Genomic DNA, 24,895 nt, shown 5'->3' with positions numbered 1-24,895 from the left:
AGTGGAATTTAACTGTAATTTAATAACAAACTGCTGGCAGCAATTCCCCACCCCAATAATGTAAACTGCTATGAAGAACAGCTAGCAAAGAAAACTGAAAATGAAAAATTGACAAAGGAAATGGGAATGTAAGTGATTTTCAATAGGTCCAACTGTTAATACAAAGTGACAGTGGAATAAAAACAGAGTAGAAGCCTAACAACAGTAGCAAAAAGACTAAAAATTTGTTGATTAAAATTCAGCTAGTGGCAAAGAATCAGAAAATGATATTGCTGTACATATACAGCAGTAAAGAAAGTGTCCTTCTGGAAAAGGTCCTGTACAGTGGCTTGCTTTGGAAAGGTTGCTTATATACCTGTGGAAGAAGTACACAGGAAAGGGGAAGAGTGCTTTCAGAAAAAAAAAAAAACCAACCCTAAACAACAAAGACAAAAGATGCAAAAGAAAAAGTTAATTGCCCTGCACTGCACAGCTTTCAGAGAAAGACAGCTGAGCTCCCCTGTCAACCAAAGTGGAATTAAAAAGAAACCTTGAATACCACTGTTGATTTAGATAGGAATTTACATTAAGCTCATCACTAAGATAACACTAATGCTGATGATGCTTTGACTAGAAATTGAATATTTCAGGCTGAAGAGAAAAAGGGCTTAGAAAGACAACAATTTCTTAAGATTCTTCCCCCAAAATATGATGGAAAGTCTATTATCCCACTTGACAGCAAAGATGATAGGTGAACTTGCAGACAACCCAGCAAAGCCCTGTACTCAGAACATTACCAGCATGTTAAGTGTTATAAAACAGGATGGAGAACAACATGAAATACGTTTTTTTTATCTAAGACAGTGCAGTAGCTACAATCTTGGAGGTAAAAAAAATGTAGTAATCAATTTAGCAGCAGTTATCTTTACCATCTGAAAGATTTCCAAATCAAATCTGCTCAGCTCACAAAGTTTGTAATTTATTTTGTTTCGTTATTACCAAACTATTACCAAACTTTGTTATTACCAACTGCTCCTATTAACTACTAACCATCAAAAACTTAACAACTTTTTAGGCAAGAATTCAATTTCACTTTTTTTTATTCATGGAACATTATTAATTATAAAGATTCCACAACCAGAATCTGATAACCAACATCACTTGTTCTACACTATATTAAAAATACCTATTACCTATTTGGCTCTGTAGTAAGGAGTGGAAAATAATAAAAATATTGAATTATACCACAAATTGACTGTCTAGAGACAAACAGCAGATGTAATGAATAAAGAAAATACTGAACAGACTGTAGTCATCCTTCACTGCAGTACCACTTTAAGATGTACTGCTCGTATTTACAAAGAATGTGTTCTATAATAGAAACAAAAACCTCAAAATGTCTCTTCCCATGCTACTCAACTCTGCTGAAACAAAGAAAGGGAAATGGAGCATGAACATTTAGCAATTAAAAAGTACATAGTTATACCACTGTTAAATCCGTCTTGTTACGGTACCAAAAAAAAAAAAAAATCACATGTGCAGCTAGCTAAACAACTGAGAACACTGCAGCCCTTTGAAATGGTATCTTACCCACAATATAGCACTAACAATTTGCTGTATAATAAGGATTACACATTCTCACCTTCCATCATGCTAACTGCATTTTCACGGGTCATCTACGTATCCTTTTTTCCAGGTGACTAGACAAATGCACACACAAACTTCACCTAAAAATAAACTTACTCTTGCCAAGTAGCAGCAGGATGAAATATACCACAGTAACAATCCTGTCTTTGTCCCAGGCTAACACTATACCTATTAACACTCTTTGATGCTTAGCCAAGAAAAATCTCAGTGCTGGGATTCTGAGTTTCGTGCCCAAACAATCTGGGTTTGTGTTTAATATAGTATAGTCTGCTTTTAAGTTACTGCCAATCATTAACCCTACACAGAGTATGTCTGTGATTATTTTTTCTTTACAATGAATGTTATTAAGGTAAAGAATACAGAAAAATCTACATTATTTTGAAAAGAATAAATGAATCATGCAATCCTTAGCACTAAGTAAATGGTCTTATTTAGAAAAATAAAGCATTTCTAAAACCAATTCTGAAGTAATCTTTCTTTCCTGTATGTCAGCTATAAATGTCTGAAATATTGAATTTCTTGAACAAAATACAAAAATGCAAATGAAAAGCAACACACTAGCTTCTTAAATGTATGGATAACTTAAGGATTCACTTTTACCAGAGGAAAATATCATTGTTTTCATTTTCTGAGATAATTAAAAAGAGAACCTCATCAGTCAAAAATAACTGATCAACAGTTTTAAAGAAGAACAGATAAAATTTAGAGCATTAAACTTAGCTAAATCAAATATTATTGCTTTCCTTAAATAAAATTAGACCAAAGTGAGTGATCGCTCATGCACTGAGGAAAAGTATGTAAAACAAAGAAAACATCAATTAAGTGTACTTTAAAAGCATTAGTACTATGATATTACTTGAGAAGATGAAAAAAATCCCAATAACCAAAAGAGTTGATAAAACATACAAGGATTAAAACAAAAGTATCATTCAAGGTTCTAGTCCCAGCAAGATGCCATCTCCATTTCTCCCTAAGTTTGATGTCTGTATCTTTTATGCAGTGCGCTGTGGGCAGATGGTCATGCCCACTTTCCACAGCACTAAAACTCGCTTAAAAGTCTCATCTTTGACAGCTTACTTCTGGCTCTGGCTTTGTAGCTGACTTTTTAAAATTTGATTTACTGGGATTGTATAAGGGATCTATTTTACAAGGAATTCCATTAGCAACTGTAATACTCTAATTGCAGAAAAAAATGGCAAAAAAGTGGCCAAGGGGACAGGAAAGGAAGGCAATAATCTCTTGAGACAGCCTTATGAAAAAATAAAAATAAAAAGTTACTTAACCCCAAGGGTAAGGACTTTTCCTGTCATTTTAGCCAAAATATTCCTTCTCCTTTATCCTTCATACCATACAATGATTTGTCAAATTCCAGACCAAAGGAATTTCAGTGGTTCTCAGGCTTATTTCTATGAACCTTTACTTACATTAATAGTTTCACTGGAATCATTGAGTCATGTAAAGATTTGCAGAAGTGAGCAATTTCCATATGACTGTGCATAAATGGCAACTTATAAATTAGCACTTTGGTTTCAAATTCATATTGAATTTATACACCATGGTAAGTCACTCAAAGCATACAAACACACAAAAATTAATGTGGAAGCCTATCAAAACAAACATCTGACATGTGGGTAGGTATGACTGTAAGATATTATATGGCCTGTGGGTGAGTTGGTGTATGCTATCATTACAAAGTTAGGATATCAATACCAAACCAAAAGATTCAGAAACGATTTCCCTTCTTTCAGACACTCTTGCTTACACCAACACCATTCACACTGTTTTTTGATATCTAGACAAAGAATTCCCACCAATATGTGTCTGTGCTTTTTCTCAACACCACAGGTGAAAAAAAAAAAAAAAATTTCCCTTTTCTATCAGGGAGCTCCAGCTCACACACATCTGCTTACCATAACTGTGGCAATAAAGCACAACAGACATGTTCTCTCAGGGAACACAGACTTAAAATTATTTAGGATTCAAGAGAGTTCCACCTGCAAACCACAGGAGGCACGCGTAAATCAGAACCAGTACAATGCATTTTCAGTGTCAGCTAGGTATTATGCTGTATAATAATATTTCATAGACCATTATTTTGTCTACTTAATTTCTGATGTAATCTCTAATTCTTCAAAGGTAGTGCCCCACTTAAAGCATGTCACAACTCACAGTTTGAGCTGAGTTTGGCATATTTGTGGCAAGGATTGTACGTAGAAGCACCAGCACTTAGAGAGTAAAACCAGGAAAATGTGTTGATCATGACATGTGGCAGCAGCTTTCTGTATTCTTATGCTGTAAAGTCAATTAATAATTAATGGAATAACTTAATCCCTCCGTCACAGCTAATACTCCAAAATCTTTACCTCTTTTTTCGGGCTGAGTCTTGTCCAGATTCCCGCAAAATGCTCCTCTAGTAAAAGAACACTGTCCTCGCATACACTGAAAATACTTAGGTAGTTACTACCTGCATAATATAGAAATTCTCTGTCTTACATCCTTGCCAGGTCTTTGCAGCCAAGTTCACATGCTTGAATTAATACCTTCTCAAGAAATGATATGATGAACAAGCAAAATTGTCTAATTCAGCTAGTGTTCATGACGTACTGTATCTAAGGCAAATGACTAACCTAATGAAATTCTGCTTGGACACAGGTCGATCAAGATTCAGGAAAACACAAAGACTGAAATACTGCCATACTGCTCTGTATGTATATCAGCAGATTTCATATTCCTAGTACTTTCCATCAGAGAGGTACTGCTTCTCCAAAGAGCTTTTCAAATGACATTTCAAGCTAAGAGTGAAAGAGCAGAAATATAAATCCAAATCCATTAACTACTGAAAAACAACCAGTAGAATATTTAGAACAGTCCTAAGTATGTTCAGTGTAACAAAAGCCACTAAAGGTTAGGATTTAAGAGAACTTTTTGCTATTCTGCACTGAAACAGGAAACTAGTAGGAAAGATTTGCTGCTTACATGCTCCCTTGAAATTCAGCATTATACGATCTTTTGCACTTTTCCAGAAATATTGGTTAGAATTTTATGGATTATGAAATAGGTGCTGCATCCTACTTGAGAAAAGTGGTGGGGCAGTTTTGAAGAGCAAAACAACTTCCTTGGGAAGTATTCCAAACAATAATTTCAGACCTTTCCATCAGCATATTATGGGACAAAACTGCATAAAAGGAGGTGAGATTACAGAAGATAACACATAAATTCTTTGACCTCTATATGCAAAAATTTCAGTATATAGGATTCTCCCATAACACTTTTCAGTCTCTTGCAAGTCACAAGAGCTATGAGGTCAAGAATGTATAGGTGGCCTCTCAGTATCTAGCTTCCACTCTAATATTATATATTAAAATATTTTATATATTAGACTATATTTGAATATACAACATATAGTACTCTAACAGATGGAGCTCTGGGAATGCTGACGGTAAACTCTAGCTAAGTACCCAACAAAATTTCCAAAATGTTATGGTGATTACACTACCCCTAAAAATCAGAACTCAGAGGGCAGGGTGATGAATGCTGGAGACTACTCAGTGGAAGTTCTATGTTTAATGTAGTTTTGCAAAGTACAGCATAGAACATCTTAATACAAGGAAGCACTGAAGAAAAAATTAGTATTCAGAAGGAAAACTGGGGGTTTTTTGGTCATAAAATACTTTCTCCCCCGGCCACAAGAAAAGACTACAGATCTCTAGTTACCACCCTATTGAAATACAGGCTATATAGAACACAATGAAGTCAAACAAAAAGTGTTGTAACTCTATAGCTGCCTTTTTATAGCAGCATATTACACAGATAGATATCTAACTTTGTTGTGTGTTATATAATCATCATTACACACTCTGCTTTCAAATCAAGACAATGTACTTCGAATATACTCCTGTATCTAGCAAAGTAGAGATAGAAAAAAGTCTAATTTCATATCACTACTCACTTAGCAATTGCTCTATTTCAGTACATGATTAAATAGCTACTTTTGCATAAAATTGGAATTTCTCAGTTTAATCTACTAAATTGTTTAAAATAGGTTTGGACATACTACAGTGGCGCACAAAATGGCCCACTTCAAGGAAGTTAAAATGAAACAACATAAGCTGGTTTGCTGGTTTATAACTATCAGTGGTTCCTAGTTTTAAAAGAATACCCATACAAATGGAACATAATCACAGAGTGAACATGTCTTTTTTAAGTACAGAATGGATGATTTTGAATAAAATAAAAGTATTTACAATTAGGCTTCCACTGTTGGATGAAACACAAGCATTAATCTTAACACGTGTAAATATGTAAGAATTCAAAAGTTCTAAGAAAATTAAATTCAAAATGTAGGCAGCATAGTAACAAAGATCTCAAGGTACCATAGTGTGAAAAAAAACAAGAGCAGGAAAGACTACAAATGTTAAGGCAATCTCATGCAATAATCTTTGTAGCAGTATAGTATATCTAGTGATAGATTTCAATCTCTGTTTGGTTCCACTTGACAGTTTGTTTGTGGTTGGTTTTGTGTTTTTTTTCTTTTATTCTTTTAACACCTAACAGATGTTTTCCATTATTCTAAAACCTGGCACTTTATGGACTTCAGCAAAGACTTGTGGATCCAAAGTTAAGAGGTCACGATAAAAGGGCAATAGGTTTGTCTCTATTATAATGAGCTGCAGCTAAAGCAGTTAGTTTCATTACATATCCAAAAATGAAAACTAATCAGTTTACTTGTGTTCATCTCAACAGTTGAATGAATTTTACACAAATTTCATTGGCAACATCTCTTTTTTAAAAAACTCTGGTACTGGATTACATATACACAAAAAAGTACTTCAGTCAAGCTAGAATCCAATGAAACTTTCCCACGGAAAAAGTATATTAGTCAAAACCAAAAAGGTTTCAGAATTGCCTATCAATTCTGACATAATGCTGTCAGAGAGTTTCTTAGAATTCAACATGAGTTCCTGACTGGTTGCTAACTTGGCTAATTCTAGAGTCAACACAAATGACCCCTCTTATTACATGAAATCAGGGAAAATCTTGCTTCCTAGTACTTTCAAGTAAGGAAGTCCTTAAAAAAAAAAATCAGCAACACAAAACAAGCTAAAAGAACATCTTCATTAAGTAAGAGTTAAGTTACAAAGTTATTGCTTAAAATAGTTGCCAATGAGACATTAACTACTGACAGGAAATACATCACTTCAGGGAACTCCGTTCTAAATCCACTACTAGTGAATCACACAGACTGCGACAGTAGCAAATTCTCCTACCAGGACTGCTGAGCAACTTGGGCTTGCTAAATAAAACAAAAGCCAAGGACAACTAATTGCCAAAATTTAGGAAGTAAAAACCAGAATAAGTGTACAAAATGGGAAACTAGTTCTTGGAGAGTGATGACTGAAAACAATCTGGAAAGCCCTAGCAAGATAAGCAATCTCAATGGAATATTGGTAAGAAGAGTTGATGTGGACACTGTGTGAATGAACAGGGAGGTGGCAGTAAGAAAAAAAGTTGCTGTCTGTATATAGCACTAGTAAGGCTAGCAAGAGATTACTGATCAAAGTTCTTTAAGGAATGTTGCAAAACTGGAGAAGGAACAAAAAAAGCCATAAAGTGATTTGAGGACTGGAAAAAATGTTTTAGTGGGAAACACTGAAAGAACTCAATGGGTACAGTTTATCAAAAAGATGAAAAGGACTCAATTAGAATTTAAGTAGTTGAAGTAAGAGAAAATACAGCATACTGCAGTATGCTGCAGACCAAAGTGGGGCTAACTGCATCATCCCTATGACGATTGCTTTTCTTGAAAATGGGTGCAACATCTCCAACATCCTCCAGTGAGAGGATTTCCACAGTGTTTCAAAGATTACAGACAGCAGCCTTGCAATGACATCAGCCACCTTGCAATGAAGATATATCATAGACAGCAAACTTATGAGACATCAGTCTCAGCCCCCTTGAATGCATTCCACAGATGCACAGAAATGTAACTGTTAGAAATAACAAAGAAGTTACAGATTTTCAACAATTACAAGAATGACAAGCATTCTTCCACTGTAGAATGATGTGAGTCTCCAAAATTATTTTTCTTTCTTTTCATTATAATGCCTGCATTATAAGCACAAGGTAACAAGTGAACAGTAAATGCATTTAGAACAAAATATTCTACCATATATTATGATTAATTTATGAACAAAAAATATCCAATTCTTCATTTACAACAGTTGCAGATTTACAGAGAGAAAAAGAAGTTTTGATTTAAAGGTCTTTTAAAAGACTCCCATGAGACCACACATAAAATTACCTTTGGCTGTTCTACATCACAGCACTCTGACAGCACTTTAGGAAAGGAATCTTGCACGCTCAGTGTGTCAATGTTTATTCAGATGCTAAGAAAATGTTATGGCATCTTAATTATATGCAATTTTTACTGCATGGTCTGAAATAGACTTAGCATGAACTTGAGCATGTCTGCCTAGCATTATTAACTATTTTTATTACCATTGTGCCTAATGACAAAATGACAGTGTGGATGCAAGTCCTTTGACGAAGTGCAGATATCTGTCAGTAAACTAGTTATTCCATCTTGCCTTCTAACAAATGGAGAAAAAGAAGTCAGAGGAATTACACCTTAAAAAGTGTTATAGACTCCTGCTTTGAGGATGAAGCAAGTAATTTCTTATATACACACACAGTAGATGTCTAAAGCTTCATGAGATGATTTATTTAACCCATGATAAGCAACATGCATGCAAGAAAAACTAGGAATGCAAAGGAGTGGCAATATAGTCACTATTAATTACAACAGTAGTAACTACTACTATTACTATTCATCTCCTTACGGTAGTCAGCGATGGCTTATAAACCAAAATAAATGTGATTACTTAGTGATCAACTGCAATTCATAGGATTATGAGGAGAAAAATATACAACAGAAAATACAAACATAGAGTTAAATTCAAGTGATGCTAACTACTCAAAAGAAAAGTCAGCTTTTCCTCCTCAGTAGTTTAGCTATTCTAGACACCTATTTCATATTTCTATCTAATAGCCCATCCATTATATGGACACAACTGAAATTGTAGACTGTACAGTCAACTGTACGCTACTCGCACACTGCTAGTCTTGCAACCAAGAAGCAGTGAAGATTTTTAAAAGCTGGTAACCAGTAACATGTAGCACCCGAGCTCCATCTACAGGGAGAAAACAAATGTAAAAACAGTACTTTCAATTACTAAACTAGGACTGTTTACTCTGAAGCCTTCAGATGATCACCTCAAACCACTGCCATTTTACAAACACGATGTAATGCTGATAGATTTGATTACTATTGCAATGATGGCAAACACTTCTTCTATCTGTATACACTCCTTCATGTAAACAGCTGTTCTATACTTTGAAGCTTAGGTTTAAGCCTTCTAGTAAAAAACAACAGACTTGTGGAATATCTCTAACAACTTACCAGAATGAGTGGGAAATTCTTTTTCCCGAGGTTTCCTGTCTAATACACAATTGGAAAGTGTCTCTAATTATTTTTTAAAACATACACAAAAGGTTCAAATGCATACTGAAATGACTAAAATTAACTTCAGGATTTCAGCACTCCAAGTATGTTTGCATTTAGAAGTGGTATCGGATCCGAGTACCATGAATTTGAAAAGATGTCTATTGTTTCCATATTGTTTCTCTGAAATGGATGTGCAAACTTCTGACTTCACAAATGGATTGGTATTAAAAGAAACAGGACTGATACAAATGAACAGAGATTTGTATAAAAAGTTATTCATGTTAAAAGACAGTACTCTGAAAAAATACTTCTAGAAGTTCAATTATTCTATTAGCACATTTAAATATCTGATGAGATTAACAATTCTGATCGAAATCAAATGTTTCTTGGCCCTCTGATACGTTAGTAGACATCACCCTTCAAGCTATGTATGGTGGATCCAACTTTTTGTTTGGTATTTGCACCTCCCACATCTCTGTCTGCTCTGATCCACACATACTTGGACTCCAGTGGGTGATGAAGTCACATGAGAATATTATCAATCTTCTCCAGTACACTTACAAAAAAAATCATTCCAGACAATGGCACTTGATGATGTTTATCTTACTATCTCATCAGACCTCAAAGTTACTAACACCTTATTTATAACAAACAATACCCATGCCCTTGATTTTCATGCCAGAGGATGCCAGACAATTATCTGTAAAACAGTAAGTCTAGAAATTGATGTTACTTGGACTAAGCAGTGTCTCCCAAGGCTAAGGCTCCCAACTGCTAAAAATGCATCCGATAAAACCCTCTTTTGAGTTAAGATAACCTATTTGGCAGTAAGACGACTGCTACTGCCCTGAAAGAGTGCAATAACCACAAACACAGCACATTGACCATCCATATGGAGAGCCAGCAGCTTATAGGATGCCTACACAAATGTCTCTGAAAATGTGATAAAATGTCATGCAAGCTTGGGCATAGACTATCTCCTTCCCAAGTATATGGTCTAGCTTTTTGTTCCCTTAATGCTACCTTAAGCACATTTCTTTCAAGCAGCCATCCCTGTAAAACCCAGCAGACAGTTAAACAGATTGGTAGACAGGTTGTGGACAGATAGGTAGGTAGTAAGTACATACAGAATCCAACATCTTCTGCTATTCTAAAGATGTTATTTGGCTGCCATGTACTTGAAAGTACGTTTTCAGAAAAACCTTTTCTTGGGGAACTTTTAAATTTCTGAATCATTGCCTCTGCTGCCCGATACATTGATCTAACACTGTATTTGTCCAATCTCCATTATCAAGAACAGTTCATCGACCCCGAGAAGCTTATACTTATTCTGTATTGGGAAATATTATGGGTAATACTGCAAACATTAGTAGGGTGTGGGATTAATCAGTCACTGATGGCAGAGTACTGAAAACCAGGCACTACTTCTTTCTGCAGTCAGGAAATCGCTTCAGTAGAATGTTTCTGCAAGATTTGACAGATGAAGTACAAAATCTAAATTACTTTTTTATGCTTCCTCCTCCTACCCCCCTGTAAGTTTCACTGAATAAGTAGATTTTCATATTGAACTATAAAACTGTGAAGACTTCATTGTTCAGTAACTTCTGGAGCCCATGTTTATTGAAATACTGGACAATAATTCCTAGTAAGTTTGCCATCAGGTCCACTACACATCACTTGCATACATGACAAATGTTTTTATGCAATATAAATGTCATCAGGCAGAAATTCCCAAGCCAGCTCTGGAAGAAAGACTGCCAAGACACAAGGTTACTCACAAATGAGTAACAAATTAACTCATTGAAAATTCAGCACTAATCAGTACAGATGTTCACGAAGGCTGGCACAACTATATTACATGACTGAAACCTATGTTTTATGTCTGTAAAGCGCTGAATACTGCTACAGAAACATAATAATTTGTCTAGAGCTAGTTTAATAATTTGAATACAGTGTTACGCTACTAAATACAGACATATTCCAACTCTCTGAGGTATCAACTGCAGTGTTGAAAAACTGGTACACTACAAGAATGACTACGCTGTTAAACCAGACTTTAATGGATGACTAGGAAGCCTTTACTTCCTGTAATTCTCAGTGTTGGATGACCACCATGTGTTATCACAGACAAAGAAGCTACAAAACTCAATCTTACAGCTGTGTAGAAAGACAAAGTAAAGCATGATAAATACATATAAATACTCTTCAATTATAACTCACAGGGAAAAATAAAACTCCCATACAAGGTACCAATAACTGCTCAACATAACAAAATGTAACTTAACTGTTCGGCTCAAACTGCAAAATGAAACTAAGAAATGAGAAAGCAATAGGCAATTTCATCTTCCACAGTTGGAGGCAGACACGGGGGGGATAATTTTAATGTAATACTAACCTAGCAATGTAGTAACTGCAAAACTGGAATTGAGCAGAAAACCTAACTATAAACAAGCTGAAGGAAATTAAAAGAAAAAAAAAAAAAGGGCACAATACTTACCTGCGACTAGTTGTTTTCTTTCCTGTCTTAGTTTCTTCCTCTTGAAGTTGCTGTTTAGCATTTTCATTTGTATCATTTTTCAACTTCTTGGCAATGCGTTCTTTTATTTGAAATCTCTCATTGCTAGCAGCTTCACCTTCTACACTATCAGCGTCTTCATCATGTTCTTCTTCCTCCTTTATTGATTTAAAATGATAAAACTTCTCCTTTAGCTTTTTTTTTTACTATAGAATGTTGAATATGGAAAGGTTTTCTTACAAAGATAAACCCTTACAAAAAAAAAAAAAAAAGAAAAATACTTCATTTCAAAGCAAACTTTTCAAACAAATATCTCCTTATTTGCTACAGAGGGAACAAAAAATTAGAAATAGGATAATTTTTGTACGGCTTAAAAATCTAACAGTCTCTTCTAGATTGTAAACCCTTACAGGTCTGCATCTGCAGAAGACCTCATAGCAATGTGGTATTAGTCTGGTCACTGTTCATGAATCCAAAATTTCATCAAGGCAATACATTAAACATTTCCTTCATTTTCCACTAAAAGAAAAACAAAACTTATTAAAAACTTCCTGCCACAGGGCTGTACCACAGTCATGATGAGATGGAAGAGGTTTGCTCATCAGTCCCCATGACAGAATTTAGAAATACCACATCAATCAGAACAGGCTGTGAAAACCTGTGGAATCAATCATCCCAACTTGCTACAGAGGTAGTATGTTTCCAGGCCTAGGAGAGGAAGCCAAAAGGGGATAAACCATCTTGGTTCAGAGACATTTGGAGGGAGAAGTCATTCCTCTCAGTAATGAAGAAGCCTGACTAGACCAAGAGATCTAAGCTTGACTACCTCCTTCCATGAAGAAGGAAGGCTGCATGAATCTTAATGGAAGGATGCCAGCTCAGACTATATGGCACATCTTTTTATATTTATTTTGCAGTGACGCTAAGTAGCTAAAGATAAAGCATAAGATGCTACATGACTGTAATTTTAACCACACAGAGAGGAAGGAGAGATTTAGGTATTCCAGAGGACTGTACTGTATCCAGAAGACTGCCAGGATGTCAGCACTTGGAGAGGAACATTCTAAAGACAATATACATGTCCTGGCTGTGACTGACAGGTAAGAGGAAGAGGAGCATGAAGACTATGTCCATAAACATGGAGAGGGAGAGGGGAGAAAAATAAAAGCAGCAAGAAGCACAATTTTGGGAACAGAAAAGAAAAATCAAGAGCTGGATTTCAGATGTTGTATTTGATTCACTGTTTAGGAATCTTGAGACTACCCTGCCTAGATTTTAGATTTACACAAGAGAAGACCAGTCAGAAATAAAAAACAAAATCTGTGAATATTCAGCACTGTAAAATAGCTGAGTATTTTGTCAATGAAATAACTGAAAGGTTGTTGTGCAGGTTTTGTCTGTTCTTTTTAAATAGGGGAAAGAGAAAAGTGGAACAGTATCAGCATTTCACTTAATTTCCCAGAAAGTTATTTGACCGAGATAATGAAACTTTCTGAAGGATTTGCTTACTCGATAAATTGTCAGGGAGATGGGATGACAACTGACCTCGATGGCAGGGGGCAGAATCCAGAAAAGGAATGTGACAGGGCTGTGCTTGAGGTGTGTAACAGTCAAGGATAAAGACAGACTCCTGGTGGAGATTTGGCTAGGGCTTAGGTAAGAGCATTTCACTCAAACACAGAGAGGTGGATAGGAGAATTTCTAGAATAAAAATGGACAACTCTAGATAAATCACAATTGCTTAGTAAGCTAATTAAAAATTACAGAAATCTGAGTAACAGGAGGGGGGTTCCCTGGATGGTATTTTAAAATGGGAGTGAAAAAATGGTTCAACTTGTCCAACTCAGCTGAATCCTCTACTTCCCAAACCTTCCATTCCCTTCACTCTGCACAGGATTTCACCAGTTTTCTTCTAGAAAAACACTGACAAAATAGGATATAACCTTCCTCCTCAACCCCTTCCCTCCTGCAACTCTACTCTTTTCTCCTGCCCAGTCTTCTCCTTCAGTCCCTCCTGTTTCATTAACACCATCTGACCTCGTATCTTTTAAACTCTTGTTTTTCTAAAGTCTCATTACCAATTAAAAGATTTAACACATTTCCACCCAGAGCAGGCTACATGACAACTCAGGAGGGAAGCAGATGCTCAGTTGGATGATGGTGTTCCCCTAGTGACACAGAAATGCAAAAATGCCTGCCTGGAAGCTGTACTAGTTTTTGTTGTTAGCTGGGTGGAATTGCTCTATTCTTCTCTTTGCTCTGAAAATAAAAATGTAATGAAAAATTTTGTGTCAGAATGACTAATGGCTACTGTATGTAATACGATTTAGCCATCTGGGAAGATTATTGAATTGGGTGGTGGATATCAAGGTCTATCTATCCATAGTACTACACGAAACTGTTCAGTAACTAACTGAAAAATAGGGAGAGAAAAAGAAGTTATGCAGAAAGGGGAAATGGAGAAATGTCACTGGTGGGAAAAAAAATTTTCAGTCTTGTGAACACATTTCATATAATGTTTTCATTAGTGACTTAGGCACAAAAAGGCGTTTAACAAATAGCGATGAGGTATTGTTAATACAAAGGATGACTCTCAAAGCATGAAATCTATGACCTTGAGAACTGCAGTAAGAGAAACAAGATGATATTTAATAGCATGAACAGCAACATCAGACACTCAGGGAATAATAACAAGAGTTTCTCTCACACGCTAGGGACTTGTTATTTGGGGGAGGTAGGGAGATTTGGAAGAATTACTTGCTCATAGGATGGCTATAAAACTACTGACGTGTTGCAGCCGTGTAAATGCGAAAGTGATCCTGTGATGCGTTAACTGAAATAAATCCAAGAGAGATGATAAAATACTAGTACCACTTTACAAGGCCCAGGTAACTTCCTGAAATGCTAGATTCTAGGTAAGATCTTTCCATGAAATGAAATCTAAGGAGACCACCTGAAGGAGGAAAAAAAGCCTTCCGATCTCCTACTTCATTACATTATTATAACAGCATTCATATTAACTAGGCTGAAAAATAAAAATTTAAATAAATATACCTAACATGTCCCTGTTCTATAGTCCCTGAATCCAGTTCACTTAACAACGGGTTATTTGAACATCTGAAGAATTATTAATTAAATACCATTCTCAGAACCTTTTTAACACCCAAATGCTTCTGCACAGCATGAATTACAAAGGAGAAGAGTCCAAGAACAGGAACTTATACTATGCTTTGTGGAAAAAACTACAAGAAACAGGGTGGAAGCAGAATTTTCTTTTTTTAGGCACAGGAATGGCATAGATTGTGCCTTTCCTTCACTTCCACAGTGCATCAACTAACCATGCAGTACCTGTGCATGGTAGATAGGTATGGAAAACAGTACTTTTCAGGATTCACTTTGAGGAATGGGAGATTACATTCCTAGTTAAATATTACATCCTTGTCTCAACAGCAACTCAGAGGGGTACCCCCATGACCTATGGCTGGAGGCAAAGACTTACTTCAGCTAGCATCCTTACTCTGCACCATGTATGACAATCTCCTTGTAATTAAAGTAGCATACATGTTTGGTTGAATTTATTGCTTGGTTATTCGGATTTTCTGTCATTCATAGGTGTCAGTCTTCATCAATACAATTTAACTGATAAATATTCACTGGAATTTTGTTTCCTTGAATAAATCTTTCCAACAGGACTCTCAATCATATACAGATTTCCCCTCAGACATTGGAGATATACCATTATTTATGACAAACTTAAATTTTTAGCAGCAATTTCCACGCTTTTATTAATGGTTTGTCACTCTGTGGTACGTAACCTCCCATATACCTAATCTACTGACCGAAATATCTGGTAAGCAGTTTTTATGAAATGCAGTAGGTAGTATGCAGCAGTAATTCCACCCTACTGTGAATGTTCACAATGGCCAAACCTTAGAGCTCTGAAAGGGCATCCAGCCTTTTTCTGGAAATCTGACTTGAGCTAGTTTTCAAAAACCTCTAAAGAAGCATTTGCTCCCCTAAGAAAATCTGATTCATACACAGTAAAAACCAGAGACTTATTTGTAAAAAAAAGTTACTTACCTCACTCAAATCCCTTTCTTCACTTGCTGCTTCACTGAAAGAAGAAAAATAATCATAACTACTTTGAAGTACCAGAAGACATTTAAAATACTGTTTAAAAAACCTAGGTCTTAAATAAAAAAAATTTCTTTGGTTAGCTACTTGAAATTTTGGTCAACCTAGTCATTTATATCATACTCACATTTATCTTAAAAGTATCAATTAATAGTATTTTCTATCATTTGACTGTCATAATCCTTTCTAATTAGAAATGTTTAAAAACACAGGATAAAACCACAGACTTTCATACAATAGATAAATTCTAACCATATCTTGAACTATCCAGACAAAACACTAATGTATTGTGGTGGTGCACCTCCTTCCCTCTCTGGGCCCATCTATGAATTCAGGGAGTCTCGCTAGGCCTTAGCATAAGTGTAATGAGTTGGGCAGTTAAACATCCCTTGAACGTACCAGGAACTCTTGCAGGGAGCTGCACTGACTGTACCAAGGACTCCTGTTGCCTGGCAGAGGCTGGGGACAGGAGTAGGCATTATTCGTCATTTCCTGACAGCCTTGGAACATTATCTCAGTCCTCTCCTGACAGCCTTGGAACATCCCATCTCTAAATCTTAAGTCATTCTCTGACAGCCTTGAAGCCTTCCTTATCTGAATCGCAGCTCATGTGAAACGGTACCAGTGCTACTGGAATCCCAGTAATTTGCTGATGACTAAAGCCAATCATCTCACGAACCTATAAAGAGCAGTACTAGGTGAGACCCTCTGAGCTCTCCTGGACCACAGCAGGCTGCGACTAGCATCTCCCTCTTAGTGGGACACCTCTCAGAGCTCACAAACTCTTCAGTTTGCAAAATCAGAGCTCTGTCACCAAAAGCTGACAGGACCTGGGCTGATACCCTTCGCTCCTTGAGGCTTGACCCTTTGCCTGTTGAGAAAGATGCCAAACCATGTGACAAGAATATTTTCACTGAACTCAAGGAAAATTTTTAACAGGTATACCTCTTTCAGTTTCTTATGCATATCTCTTAGTGTCTTTGTGCATGTGTGTGTGTACCAACCTGAATATTCTATAGCAGGTAGATTAACCTATACATAAGTCACTGCCATGAATTTTATTAAACTGTGAATGAATCTCAGGCTGCTATTATACTCATAATCCCTCTAGACATAAACCGTTGCCCAAGTCTGGGACTAGGAGTTGATCCAGCTGCACCTAGACTCCGCAGGAGTTTAGAAAGCAAGGGGGTCTTCTCTGAACCTCGTGACTCAACAGGAGGGTCTCCCCTACCTTTTTACACTCCTGAGCTCTATACAAATCACAAGGAATCAAATCTAACTTGATCTTCCTTTGTATGTTTCTCTTTTACCCTATTGTGTCTTCGGTCTCTGTATACATAATCTTAGTTTGATTCTAACTTAATTTTCCTTTATACGTTTCATCCATGTGTTAAGTAATGGAGTGAACCTTGTCATCGAATTCTGTGAAGTCATGCTTTTATAAATTCCTATTAAATCATTTTTGCTAATACCCTTGAAGGTGATTCTTTAGGCAGTCCAAACCACTCCATCTCGCGACATGTATACAGTTAAAAGAAAAAAAAATGAACAAAACTCACTTAAGATGGACATTTTTGATCTCATATATCAAACAATTTCTAGCTTTTCATTGCAAATAGTGTATATTTTGCAAAGTCTTCTTTATATAGGCATGTTCGACATGCACTATACTGATAACTAAGATTAACATAAAAATTTTCAGTTGTTATACAGCTACAGGTTAGTGCATTAAAAAAATCAATCTATTTGACTATACTAAGGCTAACATATCCATTGTTAATTGTCACTAACTAATAATAAAGACCCTTGAAAATTTTTACATCCCACAATCTAAAAAAGAAGTTATGTTAGAGAAACAAAGCAAGGAATATTAAAGGAGTTCCCAAAGTCAAGGCTTTGAGGTGCGCTCTAAGCCATCAATAAGTAATCAAGGTCATCAAAGAGACTGTAAATTTGTCAGAATCAAGAACATTAATTCAGTTTAAAAAATTAATCCAGAAAACTCCATGTGGAAGTACTCCTTAATAGAAGATTATAATTACAACAAACACATCTACAAGTATTGAAGAAAATATTCAAAATGCATCCAGGTCTCTAATTCTGATGTCAGTCCTGAACAAGTAGAAGCCACAGTAAGAGGTAAAATGACCTACCTGGGATTTTGACATGGCTATAAAGGGAACTGCCTTACCAACATCTGGGAGTGTTTTAAAGGGGCTACATGTGGTCATGGATGATCTCTCTGATATATTTGGAGTCACACAGAATCTCTAACCAAAGGTTTTTAAGGAAACTAAGTAGTCCTGGGGTGATGGGAAAGTCCATGCAGGAATGAATAAATGGTTAAAAGACAGGAAACAAAAGTCAGAAGCAAACAATCACTTCTTGCAATGGAGGAAGATCACTAGTGTATATCCACAGTAGTCTGTGTTGGGGCTTAAGCTCTTCAGTGAGCTCAGTAACAAAACAGAGCCAGGTCACTGAGTTTTTTGATACTGCTAAGTTACTCAGGATAGTAAAGCCAAGAGCACATTGAAGAATTGCAGAAGGACCTGAATGATGAGACAATAAAATGATACATGCAATCTGAAGCAGATGAAGGAAAGCTATGCACATGAGGAAAGAGTCCTATATACAGAACAAGGAGCTCTCAGCTGACCATCATTAATCATGATGTGTCTCTCAGAACTCTGTAGTGGGACCACTGCTGTTTAGTATCTTTATAAATGACATAAACAGTGGGATTGAGTGTACCCTCTGCAAATTTGCAGCTGACACCAAGCTGAGTGGTTCAGTAGACATGCCTGAGGGACAGAATGACATCCAGAGTCAGAATGTCCTGGACAAGATGGAGAAGTGGGCCCATGTGAACCTCAGATGGTTCAACAAGACCAAGTGCAAGGTCCTGCACCTGGGTCAGGGCAACCCCTGTTATCAATACAGGCTGGGGGATGAAGAGATTGAGGGCAGCCCTGTGTAGAAGGACTTCGGGGTGCTGGTGGATGAAAAGCTGGAAATGAGCTGGCAATGTGCGCTTGCAGTCCAAAAAGCCAACCGTATCCTGGGCTGCAACAAAAAAAGGGTGACCAGCAGGTCAAGGGAGGTGATTCTGCCCCTCTACTCCACTTTGTAGACCCCACCTGGAGTACTGCATCCAGCTCTGGAGTCCTCAGTACAGGAAGGACATGGACCTGCTGGAGCGGGTCCAGAGGAGGGCCACAAAAATGATCAGAGGGCTGGAACACCTCTCCTGTGAGAAAAGGCTGAGAGAGTTGGGGTTGTTCAGCTGGAGAAGAGAAGGCTCCAGGGAGACCTTATTGCAGCCTTTCAGTACTAAAAGGGGTCTTATAAGAAGGATGGGGACAGACTGTTTAGTAGGGCCTGTAGCAATAGGACAAGGGGTAATGGTTTTAAACTAAAAGAGGGTAGATTCAGATTAGATATGAGAAAGAAATTTTTTACAGTGAGGGTGGTGAAACACTGGAACAGGTTGCCCAGAGAGGTGGTAGATACCCCATCCCTGGAAACACTCAAGGTCAGGTTGGACGGGGCTCTCAGCAACCTGATCTAGCTGACATTTGTGCTCATTACAGGGGGTTTGGACTAGATGACCTTTAAAGGTCCCTTCCAACCCAAACCATTCTATGATTCTATGGTAAGCAAATTCTTGGAGTTGATACATTGTGATGGAATTGTCTCAGCTCAATACTCAACAGTGGTTAAAAAAGCAAATCAGGTATTAAGTATTAAATAGAGATGAAAACAGAGATCATCTTTATGCACGCTTACAGATTTATGATTCACCTAATTTTTAATATGTTGTTTAGATTTGGGGGATAAAAAATAAAATATATTTTAGAACAGAACCAGGGTTGGGAAAAGCAACAAGAATAACCACAGGTACAGAACAACTTCTCTGTGAGGAAAAGTTGAGTAGGCTTTAAAAGTTTAGGCTAGAAAAGAGATGGCTTAAGAAGGGATTGTAGTAAAGAGAGGTATAAAGGGACTGACTGCTCACTGTCTCTTCCCGTGTTAAGAGAATTTATCAAATGATGCCAGTGGCAGCCAGGTTCAGAACAAAAAGGGGAGGTACTTCTTCCTACAGCAGACAGGAGGGTGTGAATATAAACAATATTAAAAGAGATTGAATAAGTACTTTGACAAGAGCTCTATTAAGGATTACTACACAGGTGAATCACATCAAACTCTGACAGTCCCCTGTGCTGAAAGTAGATGGAGGCTGAGAGACTACTCAGGTAAACATGCTTGCCCTGCTTTTATTCTTTGCTAGGCATCCACTGGTGGCGAATGTTGGTGACAGCGTAGTGGGTTAGAGGAACATTTGGTCTTATCCAGCATTACCATTCTTAATTTCTTAAAGAGTAACAGACGAACAATGAGTATACATGATGCTAATCAGGTCTAACATCCTGAAAATAAATCTGTCCTGGAAATTAGAAAATCACATCTCAACCTTTTGACAGCAGGAACTGAGCTTAGATGTGGATCATCCTTCAGTAGATCATGACTACTTTTACTTTTTCCCTTCATGCTCTGTAAAAAAAAAAAAAAGAAAGAAAAAAAAGGTATTATAAATTTCAGTGTTTAAGAGAACAGACAGTGAAAAAGGATATTGGTAAGAAAAAGATAATTTGTTTGTTGTTAGCTTTAGCCTAATCAGTAAGCATAAACACCTTTAATAGCAGAAGAACAGAGAAGGCGTTCCAGAAAGAAGAGCATCAAACTGACCTCATGGATTTAAAAAGTAGTTTTGCAATAGCAATGCACTTAATCTTAGAGAGAAACAAAAAAATAAAAAAAGAGATTGCTTAATCATCACAATCATTGCACATCATAAGGGTACATAATCTAGCATATATATACTTAAGTGTATGAAGATATAAGAACTTGACTTCCCAACAATGGCATATGACAACACAAAAGAACTACCAAATACAAAGCAGTACTTATCAATTAGTACAACACCAATTAGACCACTAGGGAAAAAAAGAAATTAACAACGTGCAATACAGCATGCAGGAATCATCTACTGAAGCAAGCAATCAAATTAATCTAAGAACACGTAAGATCTTCAGGTAGAAAGACTGCAGTAAGAAAGCATTCCCCATGCTAATCCAAAAAGTACACTTAAATTTCAGACTGAAATCAGACTGAAAATCTGTTACAGAAAGTCTGTAATTGTGAGCTGAATATCTCCATTTCAGCCGCATTTTATAATCCTTTCAGGAAGACAGTAGTTGTGTGCATAATAAAAACTTACTCATTCAAACACAACTTCGATTTTTTATTATGTAGAAAAAAACCCTAACACATTCAGCATGAAAAATCACCTCCTTCAACAAGTAATTTGTGCGTGTGTATGTGTTCAAGAGTTAGATGAAACATAAGACAAGTGCTTATCACCTTTGTAAACTACTCCGAATAAGTACATACAATTAAATGAGCAGTATGGACACTGAAAGCTTCAGTTTAATCAACAAGCAGTGAGGGCCCCACTGTCAGGTGCCAGAGTGCACTAATAGTCTTAGTGGCCTTGAGGAGTTTTACCTGGAGCTCCTCTGCCCATGAGCACCATTTCAGCTCAGGCCTGAGAAAATCCACTCACTGCCTGAGCTATGTCAGAGGTGTACCTGTGCCTAACCCTGTCTTCTGGATGGGCCTGTTGGACCCACACTGTAGACTTGTCTCCAGCTCTGTCTCCTGTCCCATCTCTTGGTCCTCCTGACTGGACCCTCTGGATGGGGACCTTGGTCTTGGTTACTGCGTACTGTGTCCAGGACCCCTTTACCAGCAATCAAGTCTGCCTGCTGTATCCAGACCCTGTGGCATTGTGCCCCTGTTGGCGAGTGTACTGCCTGTGCTGGAATCACTCCTGCCTCCTCACTCGTCTTCCCTCATTCAGCCATTCTGCTCTTGCCATTCCTTGACATAAAATTCCCTAATCCTGTGATCTCTGCCTTCTATAACCTCCTGGGGCACACAAATTTTCTTTCTAAGATTCATACTCTCTATAATACAATCATTTAGAGACTCTCTTGATACAGAAGACACAATTTGACCTGTAACATTTAAAAGACACCAATGGCCCTAATCCCTTGTTTAATCTCTTTTTGAAAGGATTTATACTTCTCACTTTAATCATGTTCACAACTTAAATTCCAAGAGGGAAAAATAGTTTTCTTTGTGTATTTATTTGCTCATTTATCTTGTGTCTCAACTTCCATATTGTAAGAAACAGGGAATAATCATTCTCATCTCTCCCTCCCTCTCACCCTTTTTTTTAATTTTAAAGTTACCATGATCCATATCCCCAGTTATCCTTCTTGCCCTTCTTTGTACAGTCTCAGGAACTAGAGCCTGGTGATGCATTGCAGCAAACGCAAAATATATTCCCTCACTTAGACTAAGTGTAGTGCAGGTTGAACAAGTCCAAAGTAGAAAATTGTTCATAATGGGGAAGATGGAGAAAAGACCTGGGGAGGCATTCTTAAATTTAGAACTTACTTGGTTAATATGATGTGACTAAGACAAGAATTTTTATTTTTCACATGTAAACATGAAACCATTAAATACCACAAAAATTTCATCCTGATACACGGTGTTTTCATTTACTGTTTAGATAATTTTATCCTCAACCTCTCTGCACTAAAAATTAATAGAAAATATTCCCTTTTCCCAGATCCATTAGAGGATTCCTCAGTTACTTGCAGACTTTCCTCTCAACCTCAGTCCTTAAAAGTATACCCTTCTCACATTGAAACAAGCAAGACTTACTGCATCTAGCAACTAAAAAAAGTTCACAGGAGGATTCTGAATTTGTAGACGTCAAAGAATCCCATTATTAACTTTGTCCTTCAATTTTTCATATTGAAAACAGAGAATGGAAGTTGGTGTTGAAGTTCACATACTTCAATGTAAAATTATGTCCAGAACTATAGAGATACTGATCTAGACCTATTAGAAACAAGCAGTGAATTTTGGAAAAAAAGGTTTCTTTCTGTTGTAAAGAATGAATAGAAATTCTTCATAAACTGTTGGTTATTTTCCCAGCTACAGCTAGTCCAGAATTTAGTCAGGACAAATATGAGAATGAGAGTTTAACACCGAGTTGAAGACAGCATGACGACACTGAAACTGGGCTTGTCATGAAAGAGGTGTTCTACTTAGATAATTTTAAACTGAAAAGCAAGTATTTGGCATGAAAGGGAAGAACATCAAAGCAACTGAGTTAAATGCCAGACATATACCAAGAGCAGAACTGCGGATGAGCATGTTAAGGTAAACAAGTATAGTGAGTCTGACTGGTGAGATGAAACAAGAAAGAAAAATAGTTAAAAATACAGTTGCGATAGACCTCTACTATCATCCTGACTGATACCATCTCACTGTAATATTCATTATTTACTGTTGTTTTTTTGTATGTTAACTAAATCCTGAGGACTAAGGACCATTTTTTCACTGACGTGATATAGGATTCAGCACCAAGTGGTGTGATCATTAACTGAAGCAGGTAGGTACCCAAACCGTATAAAGAAGTAAAAAAGCCTGGGGCTCTAAAGAAGTAATTTGGGCAGCAGTAGAAATGAGAATGACAACTTGATAAAGAAATTTTTAAACTAACCTTATTTAAGTGGCCAAGTCAGGTAAGGAAATGCGACTACCTAGGCAACCCTAGTTCTATGAATGTGGAGAATTCACAACAGTGCAATATTTAATTATGATGATACACTATTTTCCCCACAATAACCCTGCTTCATTTTGCACACAGAATGGATGTACATAAGAAAATGGAGCTAAGAATGCACTGGCAACAAACAAGTTGATCTATTTCAAACCTCAACTCTTTTACCACCAGATCACACTCTTATAATTAAGGAGGTGAAGAAGAATAAAGTACTTATCATCTCCATGAATTTTAAACAGCAGACATAGATCTACACTATGAAATATGAAACTTTAAGTTTATGGAAATCTAAAATGCGCAGTAACTGAAGGCACCTTCAAAGCTAGAAAAGTTAAAAACCTCTGTTTTTTTCAACACATTAAAATAGAATCATAAAAACAAGTAATTTCTAGAATTATTGTTCAAAGCTCAGAACATAAGGACAAGATCAAGAACTTTAAAGCTTTTCACAAACATGCAAAAAAGGTGATTTTAAGTTGAAAAGGAAAATGGGGATGGTTTGGTAGAGTACCTGGCTAACTCTACTGACTTCCTCCTCTTCTTCTTCAGCTTCTTCCCCAAAGGAAAGCAGGTTAAAATTTCTTTAAGAGAGAAAACACATTGTCTAGCAAAACTTTAAATACTGTCTTATTAACATTCCATAAACTGTAAACATATTACTTTCATACTGCATGTGATTTTTTTTAAAAACTTTTTGTCCTGCTAAATGTACCAATTTCAAACAACTACAACATGTTGTTTCGCAATAAACCACGAATATTTAGAGAAGCATGCTCTATTCTATTCCTGAGACAAAATAATCAGGATAGCTAAGCATCACTTAGAAAATAGTAAGACTGAACTTCAGAAATTCTGCCTTGTTAGTTAGTACTTTCACAGACTGTGAAATGCCGACAGGTCTGAAAACAGAGCAGTTGCGATTTTTCAGTTGGGTGTTTTTTTTTCCCAACAGAGCCACACTCAAGTAGCAAACAAAATTTTGAAGATATGATGGCTCAGAAAGGCATCAAATGCATACATTCATAGAATGTAATTAAAAGAAATTATGATCATTAATTTTTTTCATTTTTTTTTTTATTAATTTTTTACAGTATGTTGGAATCAGTCAGTCACAACATGTTGTATTTCTGTCCAGCAGAACTGGCAGCATACACACACTCTAGATTTCCTATTACTTCTCATTGCATGTTTATGACTACCAAATTTCATTCACAGAAACCGAAGTTTCCCATGTCAAAATGCCTGCTTTTTAAGAAGTATTTTAGAATGAGAGAAGTGGTAGCTGACATGTTCAGAAAAACTCAAACAACTGAGCTATGACCTAGTTAACTAGTACATACTCACTTCAGTGTCATCCCAGTCGCAAAGGAATGACTGCACATTCTTGACCATGGGAAAGGCTTAAGCT

The 24,895-nt window shown here is 36.7% G+C and overlaps 1 protein-coding gene across 3 annotated transcripts in view; it reads right to left on the bottom strand.

The window, feature by feature from the left end:
- CWC27 (CWC27 spliceosome associated cyclophilin) overlaps positions 1 to 24,895 on the bottom strand; it is a 118,754-nt gene that overhangs the window by 88,442 nt on the left and 5,417 nt on the right. For all 3 annotated transcript variants that reach the window (XR_011323157.1, XR_011323156.1, XM_069775940.1), the window contains exons 7-10: positions 23,999 to 24,068; positions 20,257 to 20,336; positions 15,726 to 15,759; positions 11,628 to 11,803 (exon numbers count right to left, since the gene is read on the bottom strand). Coding sequence is in view for 1 of the 3 variants with exons in the window: in XM_069775940.1 (XP_069632041.1) it covers positions 11,628 to 11,803; positions 15,726 to 15,759; positions 20,257 to 20,336; positions 23,999 to 24,068 (360 nt within the window). In the remaining 2 variants the exon portion in view is untranslated. The remainder of the gene's footprint in view (positions 1 to 11,627; positions 11,804 to 15,725; positions 15,760 to 20,256; positions 20,337 to 23,998; positions 24,069 to 24,895) is intronic.

This window comes from Haliaeetus albicilla, chromosome Z (assembly GCF_947461875.1).
Source record: "Haliaeetus albicilla chromosome Z, bHalAlb1.1, whole genome shotgun sequence".
NCBI lineage: Eukaryota > Metazoa > Chordata > Aves > Accipitriformes > Accipitridae > Haliaeetus > Haliaeetus albicilla.
This window is presented reverse-complemented; position numbering and strand designations above follow the sequence as displayed.